This window comes from Triticum urartu, chromosome 3A (genome assembly GCF_056163025.1).
Source record: "Triticum urartu cultivar PI428250 chromosome 3A, HENAU_Tu73, whole genome shotgun sequence".
Classification (NCBI taxonomy): Eukaryota; Viridiplantae; Streptophyta; class Magnoliopsida; order Poales; family Poaceae; genus Triticum; species Triticum urartu.
The window spans coordinates 282,773,399-282,799,573 of NC_141875.1; the positions used below are offsets into that span (position 1 = coordinate 282,773,399).

Below are 26,175 nucleotides of genomic sequence, written 5' to 3' on the forward strand. Positions count from 1 at the left end.
AAGTTGGTTTAGCGATTGCTAAGGCGCAACATCGTGCACGTTTGTAGTTAGATCGTCAAAGTCGTCTCCACCAAATTGATAGTTATCATCTCATCGAAAGATCGAGACACCCTCGCCCCTATCACGAGGTTAACATGCAATGGCAAGGGAGTAGACTAATATGTTATCAAATTTACCGTCCTTGCTTATGGCCAGGGTGTCAATGGTGAAGTGGTAGTTGTCGATGTCGAGCCTATGGTGAAGTTGAGTGGCCGTGATGTCAATGTTGAACCATTTCTAATTAGCCAAAACACCTTAGGAAACGAGAAACTACGAACTCAAATTCTCAAATGGCAATTAGGGCGAAACAGGTTGTAACGTGGACTGGGAGGTTGGTGGTATTGCGGAATTTTGGTGGTGTTGTGGAAGTTTGGTGGTGGCATTGCAAAAGTAATGTGTGCAAAGGGGGTCAAAATGGTGAAAAATTGGGCGAAGTGGAGGTTGTGGCTATGTCGAGCCGAATGTTTGGGCGGTGGGCGGGATGTCCGGCGGCTGGATTCCGTGGAAGATTAGATCTCATGGTTTTGAAGATGGAGAAGAAAATTTTGGTGAAAATTGGGTGGATTTCGTGGATGGAAATGGTGGGGAAGGTGTGAGGAGGCTAGATCCACATGCAAAACTTCAAATCCATGGATCAAATTCAACAAAACATCATCAAAACCAACAAATCAGAAGAAGAAAAATTGGTATGGCTATTTTTGTGGGGATTTTTGAAATTGGATAAAACAAACAAAATTAGGCTAGAAAGTGGGGGTGAGGCTCCAAGATGTGAATCAACCTATGCTCTGATCCAAGATGTTGTAGGATGAAACCCTAGGTGGTGATCTTGTTCACACTTGGAGGGGAAAGGGAAAGAACAACAAGAACTCAAGAGGGGAAACACTCAAACAAACCCAAATCACACATCCACTAGAATAGCACACATGAGATTCACAAGTATAACATGAACAATCAAGGGAAAATAGCACAAAGGTAAAGGTTCTTCTCAAATCCAAAGGAGATAAGGTCTTGATGATCTAGAGAGATCCTTCTCCCTTAGGAGGTCTTGATGATCCAACGATGAGGACCCTTCTTCCTTAGGAGGTCTTAGTCCTCAAGATGGAGGTACAAGGAGCAAAGCTCTCTCAAAATGATCTCATATACTTTGCTAGCCCTAGCTAGAGGTAGGAGATGGTCTATTTATAGTCTTGGACTAAATAAGATAGGTGGAGGGGGTTACATGGGCCTTGGCCCGGTTCTGCACGCTCAGGCGCTGGATGTCGGCCATTCAGGAGGCGCCGGATATCTCGGCCTTGGCCGATTGTCTGGACCTTGGTAGGATGTCTGGCCTAGAGGAGGCCAGGATTTGACACGTATGGGTGCCCTCGAGCCGGATTTCCAGGGAGGGACCAAAGTCCGGCTGGTGCCGGATGTCCGGGCCATGGTCGGATGTTCGGCCACTATAGCCTCGTCCTTCGTTGTTCTGCGGCTATCATCTCCATCTTGAGGGCGTCGGATATTCGGGCAGGGGTCGGATGTTCTTTCGTTGTACCATTTTGGCGACTCCTCTCGTCGTGTTCCTTCGTTCGTATCCATCATGACTTGGTCTTCTTCTCGAGTGTCTCCGAGGCTGCTTTCTTGATACCTAAGCACACATAGCATTCCCGGTTGAGGTATTAGCCATGTCTCACGTGGTTCCAATGGAAGTTCAGTAAGGAGAATGTCACCTCAGTCTCGATAGCACTCGTGTGTTCTCTTGCCATCGGTCCACTTGGTGCTTGGAGTGATGATGGTAGGTCCATGGGGATGACCATGGGATGCTCAATATCATGTTCTATTCCTAAACCCGGATAGTTGTTACTACCTCTTGTTTTTCTCCCCTAACCCTAAGTGGTTAAGGCAAACTCACCCCTCGAGACTCCACGGGCGAGCCCATTGATTCGCATCCCCTTCGCCTGTCGCTATGGCGGCCGCTGGTGGGAAGGAGAATCCCAAGGCCTTCGCTCCTCTTAGTAGTTTAGTATAGAGTTTTTTAGTCCTTTCAGGTGCGACGCTCGGGTGGATGGCAGCACTTCTTCGAGTTTGTCTTCCGGGCTCCGATCCTCCTCAAATTCGTTTGTCTAGACGTAGTTGATGGAGCTCTGGCTTAGATTCCTACAGCCACCCCCCAGGGCAGTGAGGTTGTGGCTTCTCGTCATGTGGCGAGATTTCAATCCGGTCTAGGCCGTCCCGACCGTGCCGGTGAAGATGCGCAAGGTGGGGGTGAAACGCAAGAAGGCGGCCAAAAAAGGTACTGCGAGCACCGCGCCACCACCTCCTTCGATCGCAACCGCAAGAGCTTCCCGAGGACGCCCGCCAACGACGCTGCTGCTGCTGCGGCTGGCGCCCCCCCCCCCCCCCCCCCCCCCGCGCGCCGTGCTGTTGCTGCTGCTTCTTGCCGCAGCGCCCCCCACGGCGACGATCAGGGGCAGGGGGCGGCGGCTGGTAGACGGGTGCCGGGGGCGCCTGGAAGTACGACACCGGCGTCGGCGTCGGCTGCGGCGCCGTGGGAGGAGCGGAGCGGGAAGTGCCCGCCACGAGAGCCGTGTGCGAGGCCCGGGACTTCACCATCTTCATCCTCCTCTCCTCCAACCGAAGATAGGCCATGAGCCGAGGAAAGGTCGGGTCTGGGAGGAACATGAGGTTGGAGGCCGCGTTTTCGAACTCCTCGTTCAGATCGGCGGTGAGCGTGCTGAGGAGGAGGTCGTCAGAGACCCGCTCCCCGAGGTCGCGAAGTTCGTCAGCAAGTTTCTTAAGGCGCATGCAATAATCATCGATGGACGAGTCCAAGCTGATGGCAGCCAAAAAATTCCTACTGAAGGAACATGCGGCGCTGGAGGGCGTTGTCGAGGAAGAGCCCGTTCAGCTTTGCCCACACCGTCTGCGCGTCATCGGTGTCGCAAACAATGGTGTGGAAGATGTCCTTGAGATGGTTTGGTACAGCCAGCGAGTGATGGTGGCGTCAATGGTCAGCGAGTCGTCGTCCGCGAACATGAGGCCGGAGTCGACAGAGCCATCGACGTGATCGATGAGGTGGTACTCGCGGAAGACGAGGGAGAAGTAGGTTTTCCAGGCATAGTAGGTGGAGGAGGCGTAGTTAAGAACGACAGGCACGCGGGCGAAGATATCGAGATCGCGGACGACCTCCACCTGGAGGGGCCGGACCTTCGAAGGGATTGGAGGCGAGGGAGGCGGCGGAGTGGGGAGAAGCCATGGGTGCAGCGGCGACCGAGGGGAGGAGTGGCGGCGCGGCTGGCGTGGAGAGGGCGATTGGGTGGGTGGGGATGCGGCGGCGGTGAGGTGAGGAGGTGGCGGCGGCGCGGAGGGAGGCGGCTTGGGAGAGGGAGAGAGATGGGGTGATGCGCGCGTGGCACCGGGGTGAGGATGTGGCGGCGGTGCAAGTAGATGGCGGCGGCGCAGCGAGGAGCTGCGGCGGCAGCGGCTAGGAGCGGAAGCTAGGGTTGGATCGGAAGGAAAACTGATACCATATTAGAGGCAATGCAACTCTTGATGTATTGATCGGGTGCACGGTGCACGTATATGTAGGTACAAGGGCAGCCCTCAGCCTCATCTATACAAGGAAACTAGAGGCGGGGCCAGTAGGAGATTAACCTAACAGATACATGCACAAATATATTCAACAAGCCGCCTGGTGTGTAGTTCCACCATGGACGGTGGGGAAGCCGAGTCACTGTTCCTCTCTTTCGGCTCGAGGTGTAGTAGCGATGAGCTCCAGCTGTTGGTTTTAAAGCATCTCTAGCAGACCCCTTATATCGCGTCAAACTGAAAAATAACCGTCAGTTTACAGTTTTACGCAAAAAAAGTGGCCCGTATAGATACCGTATGGGACCACGGCCTTTAGAAAATTTTGCAGGGTGTGGCAAATTCTCCCCCTCGACCTTTAGAAACACGGGGCGGGAAGCCAACCCGAGGGTGACCCCTATGGCTAGCAAGATTTGGCGGGAGGGACATTTCCGTGTGGCAGTTCCCGCTCTCCCTTCCCTCCGCCGCCATTGATATTCCTCCGCCCGCTTCGGATCACCTTCCCCGGCTTTGTAGCACCGCCATGGATGCCTCTCAGCCGTCACCGTCGAAGTCATGGATGCGCCAACCCCTCAAGCACATCTCGTCGCCAGCCGTGTCGCTCCCGTAACCACCGCCTGGAAGGCACGCGCGCTCGCCGCCGCCGCCTCTGTGAATCTGGTCTAGGCCATCCCCACCCTGCCGGTGAAGATGTGCAAGGTGGGGGTGAAACGCAAGAAGGCGGCCAAAAAAGGTATTACGAGCACTGCGCCACCACCTCCTTCGATCGCCACCGCAAGAGCTTCCCTGAGCACGCCCGCCGACGACGCTGCTACCGCCACCCCCGAGGTGTTCGATGGAATGGGCGTAAGGTATGGAACTTTGATTTTCTTCTAGTTGTTTTTGCTTTTTGCCATTGCGATTGTTCGTGACTTGTGAAGCAAAATTGTAGCTCCAGTTTGCGTGATGCGGCTGCCGAGTTTGTGCACATGTTGGACGACAATTCCATCGACATTGATCAAGTCCCAGTCGGTGATTACGGCTACAATGAAATGGATGATGGTGTGGACGGTCACGATGTGGAAGAAGATGAGGTAGAGGAGATTGGGGAGGGGGTGTTCGACCATGCGCAAGCAAAAGTGTGCGCGAGATCAAAAAACTACACGCGATTGGAAGATCAAGTCTTGATCAAGACTTGCGAATCTATGTTCAATTTCCGCACAAACTATGTTTGATTGTTCAAATTTGTAGGCATTTATCAGAATTGCGGTCAAATTGTTTAATTTGTTTTTTTTTTAATTTTGAGGGCTGCCGCGCGCTGCGGCCTAACAGACCCTGTAAGGCCGAACGATAAAACAGAATATTCTGTGCACCTTATACTCACTTTAAAGGTTCGTGGTCCGTGCGATAAGAGGGTCTGCCAGAGATGCTCTTAGAACCCTAGTTTGATCTTCACGAGAGCTAACTCACGAGCGAGTGCAAGCTAGCACACAGGCAGGTGGATCTGTTGCTCGTAGTAGCTCACGCACGTATAGGAAACTAATCAGCCGCCGGCTGGGTCGATCGATCTGGGGTGGCCCTCTCGGCAAAACAGCACACGCAAACACAGGCAAAATCGATAGCTACAGACCCTGCTGGTCCTTTGGATTATTTCTTGCTTTGGTCTCACGTCACGGTGTTGTTTACAAGGGCGCGGGTGAGCTCGGGAGAAGAGGCAGAGTAGGTGGAGCTCGGGCGTGCGCAAGGGCAGGGAAGGGCCGGAGATCTCTGTGCTGACGCGTGGACCGCACCTTAATTAAACACGGGCAAATAACTTTCAAAATTTTGACCTAGTCCAAACTGTTGTGGCGATGTCTAGTCAGTGGTCAACATAGTCAAAACCGAGCCAGGGTTGATTTGTGAACCAAATGGCAAGTTAAGAGGGTAGGATAACCGTTTTTGGAGTTGAGGGTTGAAACCTAAAGAGGTAATTGTACTGGTGGTGCCTGAACTTGCCGTTGATGTTCACTTTAACGTCTAAACTTGAAAAATATATCAAACTAATTTCAATACTTGACATTCTTGTTCAAATACAATTCAAATCACATTCGGATACATCTGTATGGCTTACTTGGCAGGCCAACGTGCCTGACTTGCAAATATATGTCACCATGCCCATCGGGTCCCACCTGTCAGGGCGCAACACAAAATTTTATATACTACACGAACATTATATTAACACATGAGATTTTGAAAATTGTATACATATTTTTAATAAAAATATTTTACAAATTTTTATTTTTATGATAAACACTTTTATAATTGAACAAACATTTTAGAATGCATAAATATTAATATAATTACGTGAATATTTATTTTATTTATAATTATTATAATTTACATATTTTTTATTTCTTTTTAAAGGGGATTATTTTGTTATTTCAAAAAATGGACAAAAAACTGACACGTGGAAAATGGGTCGCACTAACTGCAGCCTATTTAACCCCACAAGTGTGATGTATAAGCAACTCAAAAAGAAAGAGTGATGTATAAGATATATGAGATATCTATCTGTGCGCACAACAATAAGGTATATCTATCCTCATCTGATCAGAAGCACGTTGGGTGGGCTGGTTAGCCCGTGTCGAGGTTACACGGAGGTCATCTGTTCTAACCCCAGCCACGACTTAAACTATGGTTTTTTTTTATTTGCGTTGCGTGCTGACAGGTGGGGCCCAATGATCATATGGACATATATTGGCCTCGCGATACATTGGCATGCCTAGTCAGCCATATGGACGTATCTAAACATGATTTGAACCGTATCTAAACAAGAGTGCCAAGTATTGGAACCAGTATTTTTCAAGTTCATGCATCAAGAACAAGAGTGCCAAGTATTGGAACCAATTCAGTGTATTTTTCAAATTCATGCACCAAAATGAACATCGATGGCAAGTTAAGGCACCGCTGGTGCAATTACCTCCAACCTAAACCGAGTGGCAAGTTGAGGGTTGTAACGTGAACCGTTCTTATTTTATTATGTTTGATGCTGTACTTCCAGTGAAATAGATATGATCCTCTTCGTGGAAGAAAAGTATTTCCGAGTATATTTCCGAACGGATAACGTAGTTTTGTAGTAACAGACCAGGAAACTTTATAGGTGACCCGATTTTGACCTGACATCAATTTCACTTCACTCGTCGTAAATTTACATGCATAGTTAACCCAATCCCTTTCTTTTTTACGTAGGTGCCATAATTGGCACGGTTATGACTACATAACTATATTCTCAGCTCAAACATAGAGCACACAGCAATCAAGCAAAGAAACGAACAAAAACAAAACAACTGCATCCACAAGAATCCAGTGCCGCGAGCAAGTAGCGGAGAATGTAAGAGAACCAGGCTGAAGAATGCTTCTAATGTCATGCCCTGGTGGATCTGGGATATAAGATCACCCCCTTCGAGCTGACAACAATCATGACTATGTGACTGAATACAAGTTAAGCATTGTCCACTGTCGGTGCCTGTCAAGGAAGGGCAAAATTTAAGGACTACAATAGTAAACTTCATCATGCTTTAGCCGGTTAGGAATTAAGTACACAAAAAAGGAAAACACTGGCCCCATTCTTGTCATATGCAAGTAGCCCCGTTCTTGTCATATGTTACACCCAATGCATGCAAACAAGCACTACCTCTGTCCCATAATATAATAAGTTTAGGAGTACGTAGTAATTTCAGACCTTTTTAGGCATCTACAATGCTGGCTCTTAGCCCAGGCACTAGGATGTTATTCCTGGCCATTTTGGCTCCATCCTGTTCGATCCTGGGATTTAGGCAGGCGTCCCTGCCAAGCCAATCGTCCGACTCTTGGTCCCCTATTTTTTGCCATAAGACTTTTTAACAAACGCTGCATCTTCGCCAAGCGACTTCAAGGTATCTTTGCCTACGGACATACAACATTTTCGCTAACAAGCACCCTAAGACTACGCTCAAAAGAAACTCCTCAAGCTCAAGTCCGCAACTTCCACGAGCTACTACGACCTCGACATCGACCATATGATTCCTTTCTATGGAACTCTAGAACCGAGGAGTATCTCAAGTGGGAGCGCTTGATGGACGACTACCTCAAGCTACATCAAGTTCCTCCCGAAGATCAAGTGAAATGCGTCACAAGAAACTTCCACGACTACGCATCAACATGGTGGCTTCACACACCTATGGAGAGTTACGACATGAGTTGGTCCAAGACAAAGAGAGCTATGCGGCGAGAGTTCGTGCCTCCAACCTACACGGAATAACTTCTACGCCAATTGGAGAACACCGCTCAAGGATCCAAGTCCATCGACACATACTTCAAGGAGATGAAGAATGTCTTGCAACGAGCCGGCGTGGACGACCCCATTTCAATGAAGTTCCACTTCATGATGGGATTGCGCAACGACATCTCCAAGACTATCTTCCTCGAGAACTACAAGTCCCTCGACGACTACTATATTGGTGCTCTCAAGGCGGAACAAGAACTCATGAAGGCCAAGACTTCTCCACCCAAGCACACTTCTCGAAGACCAAGCTCCAAGACGGCGAGCATGAGGATAGTACCACCACGATGTCCAAACCCGACAAGCTCCAAGACGACGCTCCCAAGTTTGACTTCACCGCCATCCCACTTTGTGGCATTGATGATGCCGAGTCTACTTCGACTCTTTCAAGATGGTGCGGCGACGACTACGACTACGGAGCCATTTAAGGACCAAGCTTTGGAGGCGAACGACATGGTGACGAGCAAGGATGATACTTTCATCTTTGGAGGCGAGTGATGATGTGCCATCTTCGGCCTTTATCCATGGCGACGGCGACGAGATGGTGGAGCATGGGATTTTCCCTTCGACCACGGCGACGTATGATGACTTGAGTGACTTTTGCCATCATATTGAGAGTGAGAGTGACTTCACCACTAGCCTCATATATGATGTGTTGCCCCAATTCCCATGTGAGAGCCATAACCCCCACCACTTGAGTAAGATGAGTGACTCCTCCATACGTGAGATTGAGTGCACCTATTTTGAGGAAGTGAGTGAACCACCACATAGAGAGTGAGATAGTTGATAGGGCATGTGAGGCCATTTCGATTTCTAATGACTTAACCTCTACCACTATTGTGTCTTTCATTTGGTGCTAGGTCCCATATATGATGACGCGCCGATTCGCGATGACTGCGACATGGTTCCATAAAGATGATGACATTGACCACCATTTGATCGTTCCCACCTCACCTACACCACTTGAGTGGAATGAGTAAGGTAACATAGGTGAAGGTGATGCTCTGGTCTCACTAGTGGACATTCTTGACATTGATTGCTTGCATGATGTTGATCCACCTATTACCATGCTTCATGCTAGTATGACTTCCCCATGCGATGATTTACCCATTTATGATGAATTTGATGATTGCCATGTGGAGTCTATTAGTTGCGATGTCACGTTGCATAGGATTTCTTGGCATAATTCTTTAGGTCGCATCGTGTTTGACAATCCATTTGACCTGTCATATGCTATGCATGAGATCAACCATATGTCATATTTGCAATTTCGTCATAGTGACTATGCATATGCCATTAAAAATAACTCAATTTGCACTTATAGCATACATGACAAGGCTATGGTTATTGCCATTTGTTTTTCTTCTAATGATATTGATATGCTCCCTTTGCATCATTTATCTCATATGCCATGCCATGACCACCTAGCTTCGGATATGTATTGTTTTGAATGTTGTCCATTTTCTTCATATGATGTTTTCGATATTGCTTATGAGGAGACCCCCATAGTTTCCTCATACATGTTAGGAGATTTTGATCACTCCCATCCATTGTATGATCCCAATACTTGTGTGCACAATATGCTCCATATGAATGATGTGCCATATATTTGCATTCTCAATTTGTGTCCCCATCGTGTCATACATAATAACTATTTTTTCATGATGCATGACATGTTCTTATACCATGCATCAAATTTCTTTAAGCGATGCTTATCTTATGCTAACTCACACATGCACATACACATCATGATGGATGATGTGTGCATTTATCACGCACACAATTTCTTTGGTTTGTGTCTCTTTTGTGTAGGTACCCATGAATACTTGTCAATCTCGCAATCCAAGGAGTTGACAAAACAAGCTTTAGAAAACAATGATGACTTGAGATCCCATTGATTGTCTTTCCCACCACTCTCTTCGCGCAAAGACTTCGCGCATTTCTTCTATATGGTCCTATACCTTTGCCATACATTTGTGACCCATGCTTTACATTACACATGATGATTGATTCTAGTACTTGTATGTGTATTTGCAAGCTTGGAGGAGATATCACTTGTTATTGCCATGTTTGCTTTGTACCCATGCCTATGATGATACTATGATCTTACTTTGTGTTCGTGCTTGCGATATGTCATGTGCATTGCCTATGCCTATTATTTGCTCACCTGACATGATTGTCATGATTTCCTCTAGTATGTTGCATCGTCGCACTATTAGCTTGCACGACTTGATTATTATGATTGATTGCTTGTTGCATCACCAATGATTCATACTTGCTCCTTTCATGCGGTTGATGACAACCATTACCATGCTTTGCACATGATTCATATTGCTTCTTGTCATATATCTCCATATGTTGCCTCTCTCATGCTAGATGATTTGCCATGTATTGAGTGCAACTATGTCTTTAGTCTTGATGTTGAGTTTGTCCCCATAGCATTCTCACATATATTTGGAGATTTTGACATATTTCTTGTGAAGCATACTTGCCTTCCCTCTTTGCACCATATTCCTAGTGCCATGAATATAGCCATTGTTGCATCATATTATTCATGCACTTGTGCTTCTAATGGTTGCGTGCAAAAGATGAGAACCATCATGATGGATGATGTGTTTATCTACCATGTGCATACGTTCTTTGCTTTGTTTTGTGCATGTGTAGGATACTTGGACTTCGTGTCGACTTCCACTTCACATGAGTTAACCATTCAAGCTCTTGAGAGTGAACCACCTTCTACCACGAAGATTATACATCGCACTTGCTTGTGTTTTGGCATTGTGAAGGACGCACAAGGACATGCTTTCCAGGTGATAGCATTCTCTTTTGAGAACCCCCAAACCATGAGCTTGGATATTATGGATCATACTACTTGTGTTGCTTGCTTCATTAGACTTTTTGGTCATTGTGGACCACTTGATTGCGCACATGTTAGAGATCTTGCTTGGATTTGTCGTTTCCACATTGACATGCCTCATGACATATATATCTTGTGTGTTGCATCCAATTCTTCGACTACTTACTTCTATCATATGCTTGGTTGCAACAATGTCATTTTTTCACATATGACATGTCCCATTGCTTGCCACATGATTAACTTGATTGCCTCACACATGTTGAACAATTGTTTTTTCCATTGTGTTGAGTGCCACACTATATTCGCTGCACCCTATGCACGTTATGCTTGGCTTGGCTTGCATTTGACTCATGTGTTTAGACATATCATCTTATTTGATGTTGTGAATGATTCTTATGCCTACCATAGACCTTTCATTGAGCAATTTGTCAATGCTTGCTTTGAGCTTCAGGTAGATGCTTATACTCTTGTCACGCATATTTGCATCACTACCTCACATTTACATGCTTGTCCCAATGATACCTTTGCTTGTGCTCGATTGATATACTTACATGCCATGTCACAATCCTTTGTCAAACCATATGCTATGCTCGATGACGACACTTGTTTGGTGAATAACCTCTTGAATGCTGGGTTTTGCACTAACGCTAACCACATTTGTTTTTTCAAGTGTTTGTTGTCCTTACTCCTTTTGAAGGAATCACAAGATGGTGCGACATTGGAGAGTGCCCATTTCGAGCTTCAAGAAGACGAGTACTTGGTGAACATCCACTTCTACACAGCGACGCCATCTTCTTCCCATGGTGATTTGGTTTTCGATCCGAGGTCAGATCTTTCCCAAGGGGAAGGGGATGATGCAGAGCATCCTACGGACATCACCATGTCAAGAGTCCGTTTGGCAAGTGACACGTGCGACATCTACTTCACATATACAAAGGTGAATCATCTCCTTTACGCGTGTTCACTTAACCCCTTCAAGGATGGTATACCACTTGACACTCCACTCATGTGCATACATAGGTACTGTCGAAACACCGCGGATGACGAGGAGTGCGAGCGCAAGCGTACAACTACACCATCCACCAGGGAAGCATGGAAGAGAAGGAAGAAGAAGATCTGCCCAGTCCGGAACGGGCGGTACTACCACCCACCCCAAGCGGTACTACCGCTAAGCCCATCCAAGCGGTACTACCGCCCAACATCCGCCCTACTTCCGCTTAACCCGACAAGCTCCTGTGATCGAGCGGTACAAGTCCGGTACTACCGCTAAGCCGCTCAAGCGGTACTACCGCCCTGTGTGCGCACAATGTATCGGGCCTCCGGCCCATTGTATCCTCTCCCACTTACCCCTTCGTGGCTAAGACTATATATAGACCCCCTCTCCCTCCTAGTTAGGGTTAGCAAATATGATAGCTCATTTGTATGTGAGCTTTGCTCCTACCTATCTCTACTCTTGAGAGAGAGAGAGAGCACCACTCCCATGGAGTTCAAGACCTCCATGTGAGAAGATCCTGCGGGATATATTGTCAAGACCCCTCACGGGAAGATCCGTCTAGGATATCACCAAGACCTCCTCATGGAGATGAACTTTACCTTGTATCTTTCCTTTTGTTGTTCATGTACCTTGTGGATCTTGTGTGTTTGATTGTCTAGTGGATGTGCGATTGGAATTGTTCTTGAGTGTTTCCCCTTGTGATTTCTCTCCGTTCTTTCCCGTGTTCTTCATGTTCTTCAAGGGAATCCACTCAAATCGTGAAAGATCGGCCTACACCGGGTTAGCCCCGTATCACCACCCCAACTTGTTTGGGACTAAAGGCTTTGTTGTTGTTGTTGTTGTTCGTTGTTGTTATGGTTTAATGGTTGCTTTTGTTCTTCAACGGTCAGAGTGCTGTTGGGTCTGTGGTAGGTTCGGTTTATGTGTGTGTTTTTATTGTCATGCACTCCTTTTACAGAAAAAAAGATTTGTCTGTGGTTTATTTAGGTTGTTGTTTCTGTGTTTAGGTAGATTATTCAGCAAATGCTTGGGGGTGGGTCCTGTGATGTTGCTGTGAAGTGTCTGTTTTATGGTGGTGGTGTTTTTAGAGGGCTTTTATTACGTCTGGTTGAAGATTCTATGGCATTATCATTTTGTCTTGCTGCAACTGCAGTCCACGTTGTAGCTATGCTAGCTCTTAGGTAAAAATCATGGTTCGTGTTGCTTGGTAGGAGGTTCAAATGGTTATTTGAAGTCGTTTTGGTTGATGTCTTGCTGAAGCATGCATATGTTTGGTATATCCAGTTATGTATATGTATAGTTGTTTTATGTCTGGCTCTGAGCGAGCCTTGCTGTTAGCTTCGGTGCTGCCAGCATTGCTAAACATGTACTTTACTTGTGCTGTCTCATTGGTTATCTTCGATCAAGAAGAAAAGATTGTATGGCCTGGTAGTGAAATTGATGGGTCTAAGTTAACATAGATTTATAGATTTGTTTTTCTTATGCATTACTGTCATTTGTAGCCAAACTGCTATATGTCATTTTCATGCGACTCTTTTCCTAATTAGTCCAGTTTTATTGGTATGTGTATTGAGATTCATTTATTTTATCCCCTTTGTGTTTTGTTTCTCTGTGCTTTAACATGGTCGTCCAGGAAGGGCAATTGTTCAGTTATGCCGCCGGAGATCATGGCTCTGATGGGAAGGAAATATGTCGTCGAAGTGACCGTGCCACGATATTCATTTAGGAGAGATAAGGATGCCTTGACTTTCTAGGTTCGCAAGTTCTTCCCACTGGGTGGATCTATGTATCACGATTTCGTTGCAGGCAGCAGTTCTTCCTGTACCGGTGCTGCAGCGGAATTGCCTGCTCATCTTGGTAGGTAGCTCTAGGCGATTCCTTTTGAATTTGGTCCATTTTGTGGTTCTAAAATTGTTTGTTTTATGATGATTGTGTGTAGATGGAGTGGCTGCTGAAGCTTCTGGCGCTGCTAGCCAGCGCCATGAGCTCCCTGAAGGTGTATTTACGCCAGCAAAGGATGTGTTGGTGACTTTCCCTTCATTACCTTTTGAACTGTGTCCATGCCAGATTTCCAGTTCGTCTGAAGCTCATCTGCTCTTATACATATGTTGTTATTACAGGAAACCTAGACGCAGAATGAACATGTTGATGAAGGAGGATGATCCACCAAAGAATAATAAAAGGTCTAGCTTAGATAATTTAGCATTTCTTAATCTGTGAGTGGCCTTATTATAATGCTCTGGAGATGTACTGCGCTATATCCAGGGCCGGTGTAGCTCCTGTAAAATCCACAGTTGAAAAGAAGTTGGCTGGAGAGTGTGAGACTGAGGCTGGGAGTGAGAGCTCCCAATAATTGAGACGGTCTTAGGATGGCTTCCCCGAGCTCGGGCGACTCGCTGGGCGATCCGCCGCTGGCTCTGCCCCCCTCCCCGCCCTCGGCCCCCGTCCGCCCGCCGACGCCCTCCCCGGTCGCTCCGCCGCCACCCCCCCCCCCCCCCCGCCTCACCGTGCCTGGTCTGGGCCGACCTCGCGGAGGCCGACGACCTCGCCGCGGGGCGCCTGGTCGTCTGCCGCGACCGCGTCCCCACCAAGGCTCCGGCTCGGTCTGTCCCTGCCGGTGGCTCGACTCCCAGGGGTGGGAGTCCTGCTGCCCGCGGGGACGGCCGGCGCCGGCGCCAGCCTACGGGTTCGTCTCGGGCGGCTTTGACGAAAGGCGCGGCCTTGGGCTCCGGCGCGCGCCCTCGGGGCCGCCGACCTGGCGGGTGGGGCGTCGCCGGCCGGGCTGACCGCGGCATCGCGCGCTCCTCCTGGAGATCATCCGGTCCGTCACCGCCCTCCGCTGCTCTCTCCCCTGTTCCGGCCGACGCCCCGGCGACGCCCTCGATGGCGCTCTCGTCGGTGGTCTACAGGCGGTCCCCATTCCGTCCATTCATCTCGGCCTTCGGCGCCCCCGTGCCCCCGCGTCCCGGCGTCTTGCCCACCCCGGCCTGGCCCCGCCGCCCCCGCCATGCCCTGCCGGCGTCCTCTTCCGCGGCGGCGCTGGGGGAAACCCTCGTTCCCCGATTGGTTTCCCTTGGCTGGTCCTACCGGGCCGCACTTGTGGTGGGCCGCCCTGTGGGCCGCCTGCCCAGCGCTCCTGGGCCGCCGTCGGTTCCGCAGGCTGCTGGCCTCGCGCTGGCCGGGCCTTCTGGGCCTCCTCCCCCCCCTCGCGGCCCAGCCCCGCCCCCGGGTGGGCCTCGGCCCGACGAGGCGGTCCATTTGGCCGCCTCTAGGGTTCCCCCGCCAGCCACTTCCTCCCACATCGCCCGCCTCTCCCCCCGTCGCTGTCCCGCCCGCCGCCACCGCTAGTCCCGTCGCCCCTGCCGGCTCCCGCTCGCCCTCCGCCCCCCCCCCCACCTCGCCGGCCATGCCCCGCGAGTGGGATGACGGGGCGGGCCGCCCCAAGTGTCGGGCTGACGATCGCCGGGCTCCTCCGCGCCCGTCGCCGGATGCACTTCAGAGGGAGGAGGACCTCCGTCAGGAGCTTGACTCCCGTCCCGCCCGCCGCTCTTCAGCTCGTGCCGCCCGCCGCTCTTCAGCTCGTGCCGCCCGCCGCTCTCCTCCCTGCACTGCCCGCCGGTCCCCTGCCCGCGACGATCGCCGCTCTCGATCCCCGACGCGCCGCTCGCCCCCCCGGACTGATTCGCGGGAACGCGGCCGTTCTCCGGTCAGGGGGTCTCGTCAATCCTCCCGGCAGCGGTCTCCCTCCCCGTCTCGCCGTCTGGACCGGTCCCCATCGCCCCGGCAGCAGCTCCTCCCCGCCGTCACCGCCAATCCGACCTCCAACCGCTACCAACCCCCCCCCCCCCCCCCGCTCCCAAGCTTCGTTCCCGCCGACCAATGGGGGAAACGGGAACCGGGGACACCAGGGCGCAAAGAAGAAGAAGAAGGGACCTCCTCGCCCCCCGGTTGCCACTCCCGCTGCCGGCGCGGCCGCCCCCCATCCGGGCTCCGCTTCCGCCTCGGACGGTCCGCCGTGTTTCAACTGCGGACTGACCGGGCACTTCCAGGTGGCTTGCCCCAACCCTCCGACGTGCTACCTCTGCAAGGACGCCGGCCACCCCGCGATTCTCTGCCCGGACCGCCCGGTGACGGAGGAGCTTATGATGTACGGCCACGGCATTGAGGACATGGGCTTCTTCCACATCGAGGTCCCGAAGCTGCCCCCTCCCTCCCCCTCGCTCCTGGCTCTCGTGACTATCGTTGGCGAGGCCATCGCCACCCACGAGCTCATTGAGGCCGAGCTCAACCACTTGTGCAGATGCAAGTGGGATTGGCAGGTGACCTCCACTGCGGCCAACTCCTTCACGGTGATCTTCCCCGACGCTCTGAGCATGGGCTTCTGTACCCGCAGCGACAACATCACTTTGGCCCTCAACGGGATTGTGGTGAACATCTCTGAGCCGAGGTGGGATCCCAAGGCCGTGGTGGTCCTCGATATGGCCTGGATCCTCATCGCCGGCCTGCCGGATGTGGCCCGGTCTGAGCGCGTCATTCGCGGCATGTCCAAGCTCCTAGGCAAGGTGGTGGTGGTCAACGAGCTCTCTCTCCGCAAGGAGGAGGTCCGGGTCAAGGTGAAATGCCTGGACTCCTCCAAGCTCCAAGCCACGATTCGGGTCTTCTTCAACGACGACGGCTACGACCTCAAGATCTGCCCCGAGCCTCCGAACCACATCGGTCGCCCCCGCTTCTCCGACGACAGCCACTTGAGGGGCGGCCCAGCTGACGACGACGGCTCCCGCCGCCGCCGGTCCCGCCACTCACGCCTCGAGGATCCTGAGGATGACGAGGACTTGTCTGGGCACTCCCGCTCCCCATCCCCCGAGCCCGCCAACCCACCTCCAGGCCGTGGCGGCTCCGGGGCGGGACGCACCCGGGTGTCGGCCTCTGACCTCGCGGTGGCACTGCGCCTGGCCTCTACGCCGGTCGCGCCCCCTTCGCCTCCGTCTGAGTCGACCAGTGACATCTCCAGTGTGGGCCTGCTCGTCATGCCGCCTTCGTCGCCGCGCTCCCATTCCGCCGTCTCCGCCCTGCACTCCTCGCCGTCGGCCCCGGACCCCCCGGCCACCCCTGGCTCGACCTCCCCGGTCCCCATGGGTGGCGATGGGGGCCTCCCCGTCGGCGCGCCAGCTCCGGCCCCCCCACCCGCGGGCGTGGCGGTTGGCGACACCCTGGAGCCCGTCGCCCCGCTCCCCTCGCCGGTGGCCCCCGACGCCCACCTCGCTCCGCCCACCTCCCCGGCTGCGACGGTGGCTATGATCGTGACCACTCCGACCGCCGCTCACCCTCCTCCGACGATGGCGTACGTCAGGCGGCCCCGCTCCACTTCGACACCGGTGACGCCGTCCGCCGTAGCGCCCGCCTCGATGCGACCCGTCCGGCGGACTCCCCGGCGTCGTCCGTCGCTGAGCGTGCGGAGCTTCGGGTCGCGGTCCGGAACCTCGAGTCAGGTGTGGATACCGTCCCCCCCAGTTCTTCCAGTTGTTCCTTTTCCGCGCTTGAGGCCGTCCCTCTTGGCCACCTCGCCAAGGTGGCTACTGACTCGGCCATAGTTTTTAGGGGGGAGGTTGGTCCCCCCTTAGAGCAGATCGCGGCCATTAGGGCTCGCGAGGTCTTAGATGGCAAGCTGGCTAAGACTCGGGCGCGCTTGCTCTGGCCCACCGTGGATTCGACCGCAACCCCCGCGGGTCTGGGCCCTACGGTGGCCGACGGTGTGATCCGTGGCCGCACCCGCTCTCGCACTGCCGCTCTCCGTGCACAAAGCGCCTCCCGTGTCTTGGGGTCAAGCAGCCCCCCCATGGGGGTTTAGACGCGGGCCCTTTTTTGGAACATTCGCGGCTTCGGCCATGAGGGCCGCCGTCGCCAACTCATCGAGTACATACGAGACGAACACATCGACATCATTGCCATCCAGGAAACCATGCGCACTGAGTTCTCCCTCCAGGAGCTCGAGTGTCTTAGCTCTCACCTCTTCGCTTGGCGTTGGCTCCCTTCTAGTGGGACCATTGGCCACTCTGGCGGCATCCTGTTAGGGGTGAAGGATGCCACCTTTGAGGTTGGGGGCATGGATCGGGGGGGATTCTTCGTGAGTATGGAGATCTTCGAGCGGGCCCTCAACTTCAAATGGCAGGTCGTGATTGTCTATGGTCCGGCGGACCATCGCCGCTCCCCGACCTTCTTGGAGGAGCTTCATCTGAAGATCTCCAACTCTCTCCTCCCAGTAGTTGTGGGCGGAGACTTTAACCTCATCTGATCCCCGGATGAGAAGAATAATGACCGGATTAACCTCCCCCGGATGCAGTTATTCAATGACTGGATCGCGGAGCTGGGTCTCCGTGAGCTGGACCGGACGAGTGCCCGTTTCACTTGGACTAACCGTCAGGCTGACCCGACGCGATCCGTCTTGGATCACGTCCTAGTTTCTCCGGAATGGGAATTATGCTGCCCCCTGGCCTCGCTTCGTGCGATTACCCGGATCGGGTCTAACCATGTCCCCCTCCTCTCCACGGCCGACGAGCGCCCCCCCTCCCCGCCGCGTTTCCGGTTTGAGCTCTTCTGGCTCAACCAGGCCGGCTTCCGGGAGGCGGTTGCCGCTCGCTGGATCTCTGCCCGCTCTTCCCCTCATCGCGCCATGTCTGCTGTTGACTCGTGGCACTTCTGTGCCAAGCTTGCCCGCCAATTCATGAAAGGGTGGGGTGCAAACCTTGGCCGGGATCTCAGAGAATGAAAAAAGGCCCTCCTGCTGGCTATTCAAGCTCTGGATGCCCGTGCTGACACGTCTGGAATCTCCCCAAATGAGTGGATGGTGCGATATGACCTTGAAGACCAGCTCTCAACCATCTACACGGATGAAGAGGCCTACTGGCGTATGCGTGGTACCCAGCGGTGGGTACTTCGGGGAGATGCCAACACCGCCTATTTCCAGGCGGTGGCGAACGGCCGCCGGCGCCGAAACTCCATCCATTGCCTCTGGGATGGACATACCCCTCTCGTTCGCCCCTCGGCCATTCGTACCCATGTAGATGGCTTTTACAAGGCCCTATTTACCCCCACCCCTCGGGGTGGGGCTAGTCTCGCCCCCGACATTTGGTCGGGTGCCCACTTGGTTCTGATGCGGCCAATGCTGCTTTGGTGGCCCCCTTCGCCGAGGATGAGGTTCTCGCGGCTATCAAAGGGATGAACCCCTCCTCGGCCCCGGGTCCGGATGGCCTACCAGTTACATTTTTTAAGACGTTCTGGCCGACCATCAAGCCGGAGGTCATGGCCCTGTTCGAAGAATTCTTCTCTGGCACCATGGATCTTGGGCGCCTCAACTATGGCATCGTGACCCTTATCCCCAAGGTCCCGGGCGCCTTCGACATCCGCCAATTTCGGCCAATCACCGTGATCAATGTGATATTCCGGATCCTGGCCAAAGGGTACGCCAATAGGGTGACCCTGCTCGCGGATGCGATTACCCACCCGAACCAATCCGCCTTCATTAAAGGCCGATTTATTCTGGATGGGGTTCTGGTACTCCACGAAGTCCTCCATGAGGTCCGGTTGAGACACCATCGGGCGGTGTTTCTGAAGCTCGACTTCCACAAGGCCTATGACATGGTCCACTGGCCCTTCTTGCGAGAAGTCTTGCTTCGCAAGGGCTTCGACGCCCGGTGGGTGACTAGGGTTATGCAACTTGTCTCCTGTGGACGGACCGCTGTGAACATCAACGGAGACATTGGGCCCTACTTCCCCACCCTCTGTGGGGTTCGTCAGGGCGACCCTTTCTCGCCGTTTCTGTTCAACATGGTGGTTGATGCCCTGGCATCCATCCTTGATAAGGCCAAGGATGCTAGCCATATTCGCGGCGTCGTCCCTCACCTAGTCGGAGGGGGAGGGGTCTCCCTCCTCCAATATGCGGACGATACCATAATTATGGTGGAGGGCACCGTCCAGGACATCGCTAACCTAAAGTTCCTCCTCCTGTGCTTCCAACAGATGTCGGGCCTAACCATTAACTTCGATAAGAGCGAAGTGATGGTGCTCGGGTTCCCCCCCCCCCCCCCGAGGAAGCACAGTCCATAGCGGACCGACTTAATTGTCGGTTGGGTTCTTTCCCCACGACTTACTTGGGGATCCCCATTAGTGACTCGCGCCTCACCATGGCGGACCTCCGCCCCACGGTGACCCGTATGCAACATCGGGTTGAACCCTGGAAAGGGCGTTGGTTGTCAAAGGCTGCTCGGGTGATCCTTATTAACTCCTCGCTTGCTAGCCTCCTGTGGTTCCTCATGAGCTTCTATAGCCTCCATGAGACCCTCCATCAGGAGATCGCCAAGTACCAATCTAGATTCTTCTGGGCAGGGGAGGGGGATAAGCAGAAGTACCATATGGTTAGCTGGCCCGATATCTGCAAACCCAAGGACCAGGGAGGTCTTGGGATCCTGTCCTCCCGCCGCATGAACATAGCCCTCCTGACTCGTTGGCTCTGGCGCATTGCCAATGGTGACGGAGGTCTATGGCTCACCATCATCCAGAACAAGTATCTCCGTGGGCAGCCCCTTGCTTTCTGTCAGCGCTCGGGCGGCTCCCAGTTCTGGCAGGCCTTCGTCCAGCTGCTCCCGGTTCTCCGTATTGGCACTTCCATAGCGGTTGGTACCGGATCATCGACCCTGTTCTGGTTTGATCGATGGCTTGGTGACTCCCCCTTGGCCGCGCGATTTCCTGCGCTCTTCACTATTGCAGTTGACCCCCGTATATCTGTCGAGGCGGCCCTTATTGACTTAGGGCGCCTCGCCTTCCACCGCCCCTTCGGCCCTCCAGAGGTTGCTGCCTAGGACGCCCTTATGCTGGACATCGCCCTCCTCCCTATGGACGGCGTTGGCTCCCCGGATGTCACATCTTGGCGGCTTGAGCCCTCCGGCTGCTTCTCCACCAAATCCCTCTACGCGGCCATTGCACCCTCGACGGCCCCCGAACCCTTTAGTTTGATTTGGGATATTCGCCTGCCCCTGAAGATCAGGATCTTCATGTGGCAATGGATTCGCGGTCGCCTCCCGACTGGCGTGGAGGTCCGTAAGCGGAATGGACCTGGGAACGGGATGTGCCCCTTGTGCGACACGATGGAGGATGCTAACCACATCTTCTTCTCGTGCTCTACGGCTCAGTTCCTTTGGTCCTGCTTCCGCGAGACGGTTGGGGGCCAGTGGTGTAACACCAACTTCCCTGACCTGCTTGCGGAAATCCATGCCTCCCCCCCTCGCTACCGCCATATCAGATGGCTCTGCATTGGGGTCCTCGCCTGGACGCTCTGGACCGTTCGCAATAAGCTTGTCATTCAGAAGGTCCCACTTCGACGTGCTACTGTCGCCATCTTTAAAATGTGTGGATACTTGCAGCTCTGGCGGCCGCTTAGCCGCCCCCAGGATCGGGCCATCATCAACAACCTCATCGCCGACCTTCGCTCGATGGCCTTCAGCTTGGCGCCCCCGCTCCCCCCGCCACCACCGGAGCCAGACTTGATGCCGTGCCGCACCCTCAGTGTGCGCGCCTTTTTTCATTTTTCAGGGCTTGTTGAGCTGTGCCCTCAGCATTAACCTATTTGACTACTTGCGGTGTTAGACCTTTGTGTGTGTGTGTTTGTTGGTGAACCTTGTTGGTGTTGGGCTTTATCTATAAAGCGGGGCGAAAGCCTTTTTCGGTAAAAGTTGGCTGTAAGTGGGTCGGAGAAGGGTGGTCGTGTGTACGTGTGGAATTCATCGGAATTTGTTGTTCTTATTTGTAATAGGAAGAAAGGATTTACAATGTTCATGCTTAACTGTTTTGTAGAGCGAATAATAACTGAAGAAACCCACGAAGAACCAACCAGCCATAGGAGCCTGGAAAAAAATTCACGCCCAAAAGAAAACTCGCGCGGCAGGGCGCGTGTATCTCTCTAGTTTATACTAACTAGTAAATGCGTACGTGCAATGCCCGTTAATATTAGGACGAAAATTAATTGCACATTTATATTAGGTAGGATATCAAATGTGCGTTAATTATGTGATTAGCACAAACATGTATGATATTAATTGCACGCTAAACATGTTGAGCACTCACCATTGGAGCAATCTAGGTCGTTGGATTGACATGGTTCATTAATTGGATCTTTTTATATTTGTAGATAGGGGTAGATAAAGGTATAGATAGATATAGATAAAATGTCTTTTTCATGAATTGTAGTTCAAACAAGAATAACTCACTGATGATCTATCTGTCACTTGTCCAATATATTGGGTCATGAAAGGGAAACCAACTGAAGCCTGATTATTTACCTTGTTTGAAATTGGTTTTCTTGAATGTGGTGCTCCTGTTTCTTTTGGCTTCAAGATCTGAAAAGAACACATTAAGCTTTCATCTATGCTTAACAAAGCACCCGCATTATCAAATTCTCCACAGTAGTTTGGAGCTGAAAAGATGGTGACTAATCTCCTTTCTGCAAAGAACTCATAGCCATCCTCTACCACCTGAGGACATTCATGCTTCAGTTATATAAATGCCATGATGGATAAGATAAAAGTAAGGTAGAGCAATTTCCGCCTACCTGGTGAGCTCGGCAAATGAGGTCAAGATCATTCTTCTCCAAAAATTCTACAAGCTTATCCGCACCGAAAGTACAAGCAACACCTCTGTCACTCTCCCCCCACCCTTGTGTGTCAGAACTAGGATCAGACCAAAGCAAATCACATAGAAGACCATAGTCAGGAATTTCAACAGGCCTCTCAATATCCTTAATTTGATCTAAGCTATTCAATTCAGGTGAGAGGCCACCATGCATACAGAATATCTTATCATCAATAAGCGCTGCCATAGGCAAGCAGTTGAAGCAATCACAGAATATCTTCCACAGACGAACATTGAATCTCCTCTTGCATTCATCATAGAAACCATAAACTCTGTTAATTTTTGCATCTTCATGGTTTCCTCTCAACAGGAAAACCTTATCAGGGTACTTCACTTTATACGCCAGAAGCAGACATATGGTTTCCAAGCTTTGTTTGCCTCTATCCACGTAGTCTCCAAGGAAAAGATAAGTCGAAGTTGGAGGATAGCCACCCAAATCGAACAGCCTCAGAAGATCAACAAACTGACCATGGATATCACCTACAAGGCAAAAGGGGAGAATGTTCTATAATGACAGATTCCGAAACGTAACAAAAGGATGAGATATGATCCCAGGTGACAAGTCCAAATATGGAGAGATGGCCAAGGACAACAAAAATATGTATAAGAGATTTCATAACGAATTCAACCAAATGTGTGAGTCTACTTGTACTTCCTAAAGATGGAAAAGGGGTTTTGTACAACAAGTGGTGCACAGTTTTACGACGGTCCTTATTCTGAGAATATTAAATAACCGACCTGATTTTCATAAAGGTATTAAAAGAATAGGCTTCTGTTGGGCATCACTGCCTTTCAGAATGAAAACAACAGAATAAAGATATGAATAACCTATTATTATGGTATTAAAAAACCATTTTGATACCAAGTAAGCACTTGAGTCTTACAGAAAAAACTTACAAAGAAAAATTATTACTAACTACATTGAAACAAAATGATCATCGTATCAGTAACTTTAAGAATGCAAATTCTTGAAATAGTTGTGTTACACATAACAAACACAGTCGTCAAACAGCAAAGTCATAATTGTCATGACATAGGGTAGCACACGCAGATGAAGTGTCAAGAGGTTTATGCATTTGCCACGTAGCTGAGGGACGCCCATTTGTACTATTCTACCCTTCTATCAATGAAAAGATACGCAACCTGTGTATTCACGAAAAAACTTTGTTAGGAAAGAGTCCAATCAGTTTAGCAGTTGGATTAGACTTGTGATAGACTTACCGGCCTCTCGGTCAAGTCTTGTGTACTATGTAAAGGGGCTGACCCTCTCAATAAAGGGTAGAAGAATATTGTTGTCTACCTTTACCTACCTTTTAGTAATTATTAGGGTTATGTCAGTAGTAGATCCTTCCAATTGGACATTTCAAATTTAAACCACTTATCATCCTAAAATGTATAAAAGGATAACACAAGTGTACCCATAGAGCAAAGACTACCAACTCTGGCCATTGACCACGCTGCAAGAACACCGGCCAAGATTCTTAAATTGGACATTTCAGATTCCTAAATTTCAGACATCATACCTATGTCAATATTTCAACAGAGTATACTTGTTCTTACAGAAAACGTTACCGGGTCCTCAACAGTCAATACCCCGAATCAACCTTATGCGCCAGACATCGGGAAAAATCGAACATAAATAATCCATCTCTGGGAATCAGGCATATACGGCCCAAATGCGCAAACGCGCCACAAAGAGGAGGGCGCGCGTATGGTATGCCCGAATCAGAGGGTAGTGGAGGGGCCTTGAGGCCGGTGCTCACCGCAGATCTTGACGGGCGCGGGAATGCGCAGGAGGTTGGGCTGCGAGAGGAGCACCCTTTTGGCCTCGACACAGAGCTGGCGGATCTCCGCCTCCGACAGCTGGACCTGGCGCCCGCCGCGGCCCCCTTCGACGAGCCGCCGAACCACCTCATCCAACGCGGCCCCATCCATGGCGCCCATCGATGCCCGCGTCATCATCATCTCCACCGCTCTCCACCGGCTCGATCCCTAGACGACGACGGAGGTGCGAGGAGGATTAGAAATGGAGGAGGGTACTCTCGGAAAAAAAAATGGACGACGAGGTGGTCGGGATTGGATAATGGCGTGGTAAATATGGTTTTTTTTTAACGAACGTGGTAAATATGGTTTTTTTGTGTGGTCATTAGGTTGTTTATCTACTAGTAGTATTTTTTATGTGGTAATTAGGTTGTTTATCTACTAGTAGTATTTTTTTTATTTATCCCCTGATGGAACAATCATCAAAATAAACACCGATGTAGCAATTCATCTGGATGGCGGCAATGGTGGAGCAGGGGGTGGCGTGTTCAGCTGGTCGCCTCTTGGGAGCATGGAGCAAACCTCTTGTGGGTGTCACGGACCCCCTTATTGCTGAAGCAATGGCTGTACGAGAAGACGTGCGCTTTGCGAATCTCAGAGGATTTCAAGAGGTGATCATCGAAACAGATTGCCTGGAGGTTGTGGAACTCTGGAAGAATCGTCACAATTCCTTCGCGGTTGTGGCACCATTGTTTTATGAGATAGGAGAGCTAGCTACTACCTTTTCTTTATTTGATATTATTCATGTAACCCGGTCAGCAAACTATCCAGCTCATCTCTGTGCCAAGCGTGCTTGCACACTGAGTATGACTGAAAGTTGGCTGGAAGAGACCCCTAGCTTCCTGGTGAGCAGTCTGTTGGCTGACGATCCAGCGAATGCTTTTGTTTGAATAAAGCTCTCACTATTGCCCGCAAAAAAAACAGCACGTATCCAAATAATCTATAAAAAGACATTAACTTTGTATTTCCATTGTTATTTCTCTTTTAGTCAGCCTTTTCAATCATTTAAATGTGTGTTATATCGAACGAGTGCGCGTGTAACACACGATTGATACACATGTCTTCACATAAAATTTACGATCACGTAAATGTATTGTAATTATTACTTCCAAAAATACTTAAAATAACATGTAAGCAAGATTATCTAGTACTCCATAAAATTTAACATCCAAAGACCACAAGATGATATGCATGATTACGAATTTTTGATATATTCAATAATAAATATCATTAGAAATCTTACTAATAGTTTTAGAAAATTTTCCAATGATGATGATAGAATCACACAACCAAACTGGTCATGCTGGAGGAAAATAAAATTGGACAACGTTCAACTTTAATATAAATCAAATGATTAAAAGAGTTATCAACAAAATAACTGAATTGGACAACACCTTTTTTTAGAGGAACGCATTTGCTTATTATTACTTGATTAAATGGGCTATTGATTGTCGATCAAGAAAGAAGAACAATAGAGACACGCATGACGCTCAATTTGGTATATGAATATATGTTATGGATGACTTAATTAGGCCACATAAAGCACGGCCATTTGTTATAACGAAACTACTCCATATACGATGGACAGTGTCCAATTTTTATACGACCAGTAAATTCGACAAGGACTGCCCTCTCAATCTCAATCTCATGCATGAGCGGCCAGATTATACACATCGTACAGAAAACGCAAAAGATCTGTTGTACGTAGCACGGTTAAACAGCAATCCCTCTAAAAAGAACATTTGCTATAAAAAAGAAAACTAAAAAAAGATAGCGACGGCTGCCCTTTCAATCTCACTGAGAATTGATTCTCAGCTTCTCACCGCACAGACACTTCGCTTTCCCCACCGCCTGCCATCCCCGCCGCACGCCGCCTCCTTCCAGCCACGACGTCGCCCGGCGCCTCCTCCCCACCCCCACCCCCCGCCTCTTCTTCCCGTCACG

General features: G+C 50.7%; 1 protein-coding gene across 2 annotated transcripts; it reads right to left on the bottom strand.

Moving 5' to 3' along the window:
- Positions 1 to 5,629: 5,629 nt before the first annotated feature.
- On the bottom strand, positions 5,630 to 24,485 carry LOC125543982 (serine/threonine-protein phosphatase PP1). Of its 2 annotated transcripts, none has more exons than XM_087546948.1 (4): positions 24,174 to 24,485; positions 22,331 to 22,890; positions 22,062 to 22,253; positions 5,630 to 5,747 (listed from the first exon to the last, which is right to left on the bottom strand). In XM_087546948.1, the coding sequence occupies exons 1-4, from the start codon at positions 24,373 to 24,375 to the stop codon at positions 5,661 to 5,663; spliced, it is 1,041 nt and encodes a 346-aa protein (XP_087403074.1). In that variant the 5' UTR covers positions 24,376 to 24,485; the 3' UTR covers positions 5,630 to 5,660. The 2 variants fall into 2 exon arrangements, with proteins under 2 accessions (XP_087403074.1, XP_048563451.1); XM_048707494.2 differs by lacking the exon at positions 5,630 to 5,747 and adding an exon at positions 6,643 to 7,084 and having other exon boundaries at positions 24,174 to 24,483.
- Between the last annotated feature and the right edge of the window lie 1,690 nt (positions 24,486 to 26,175).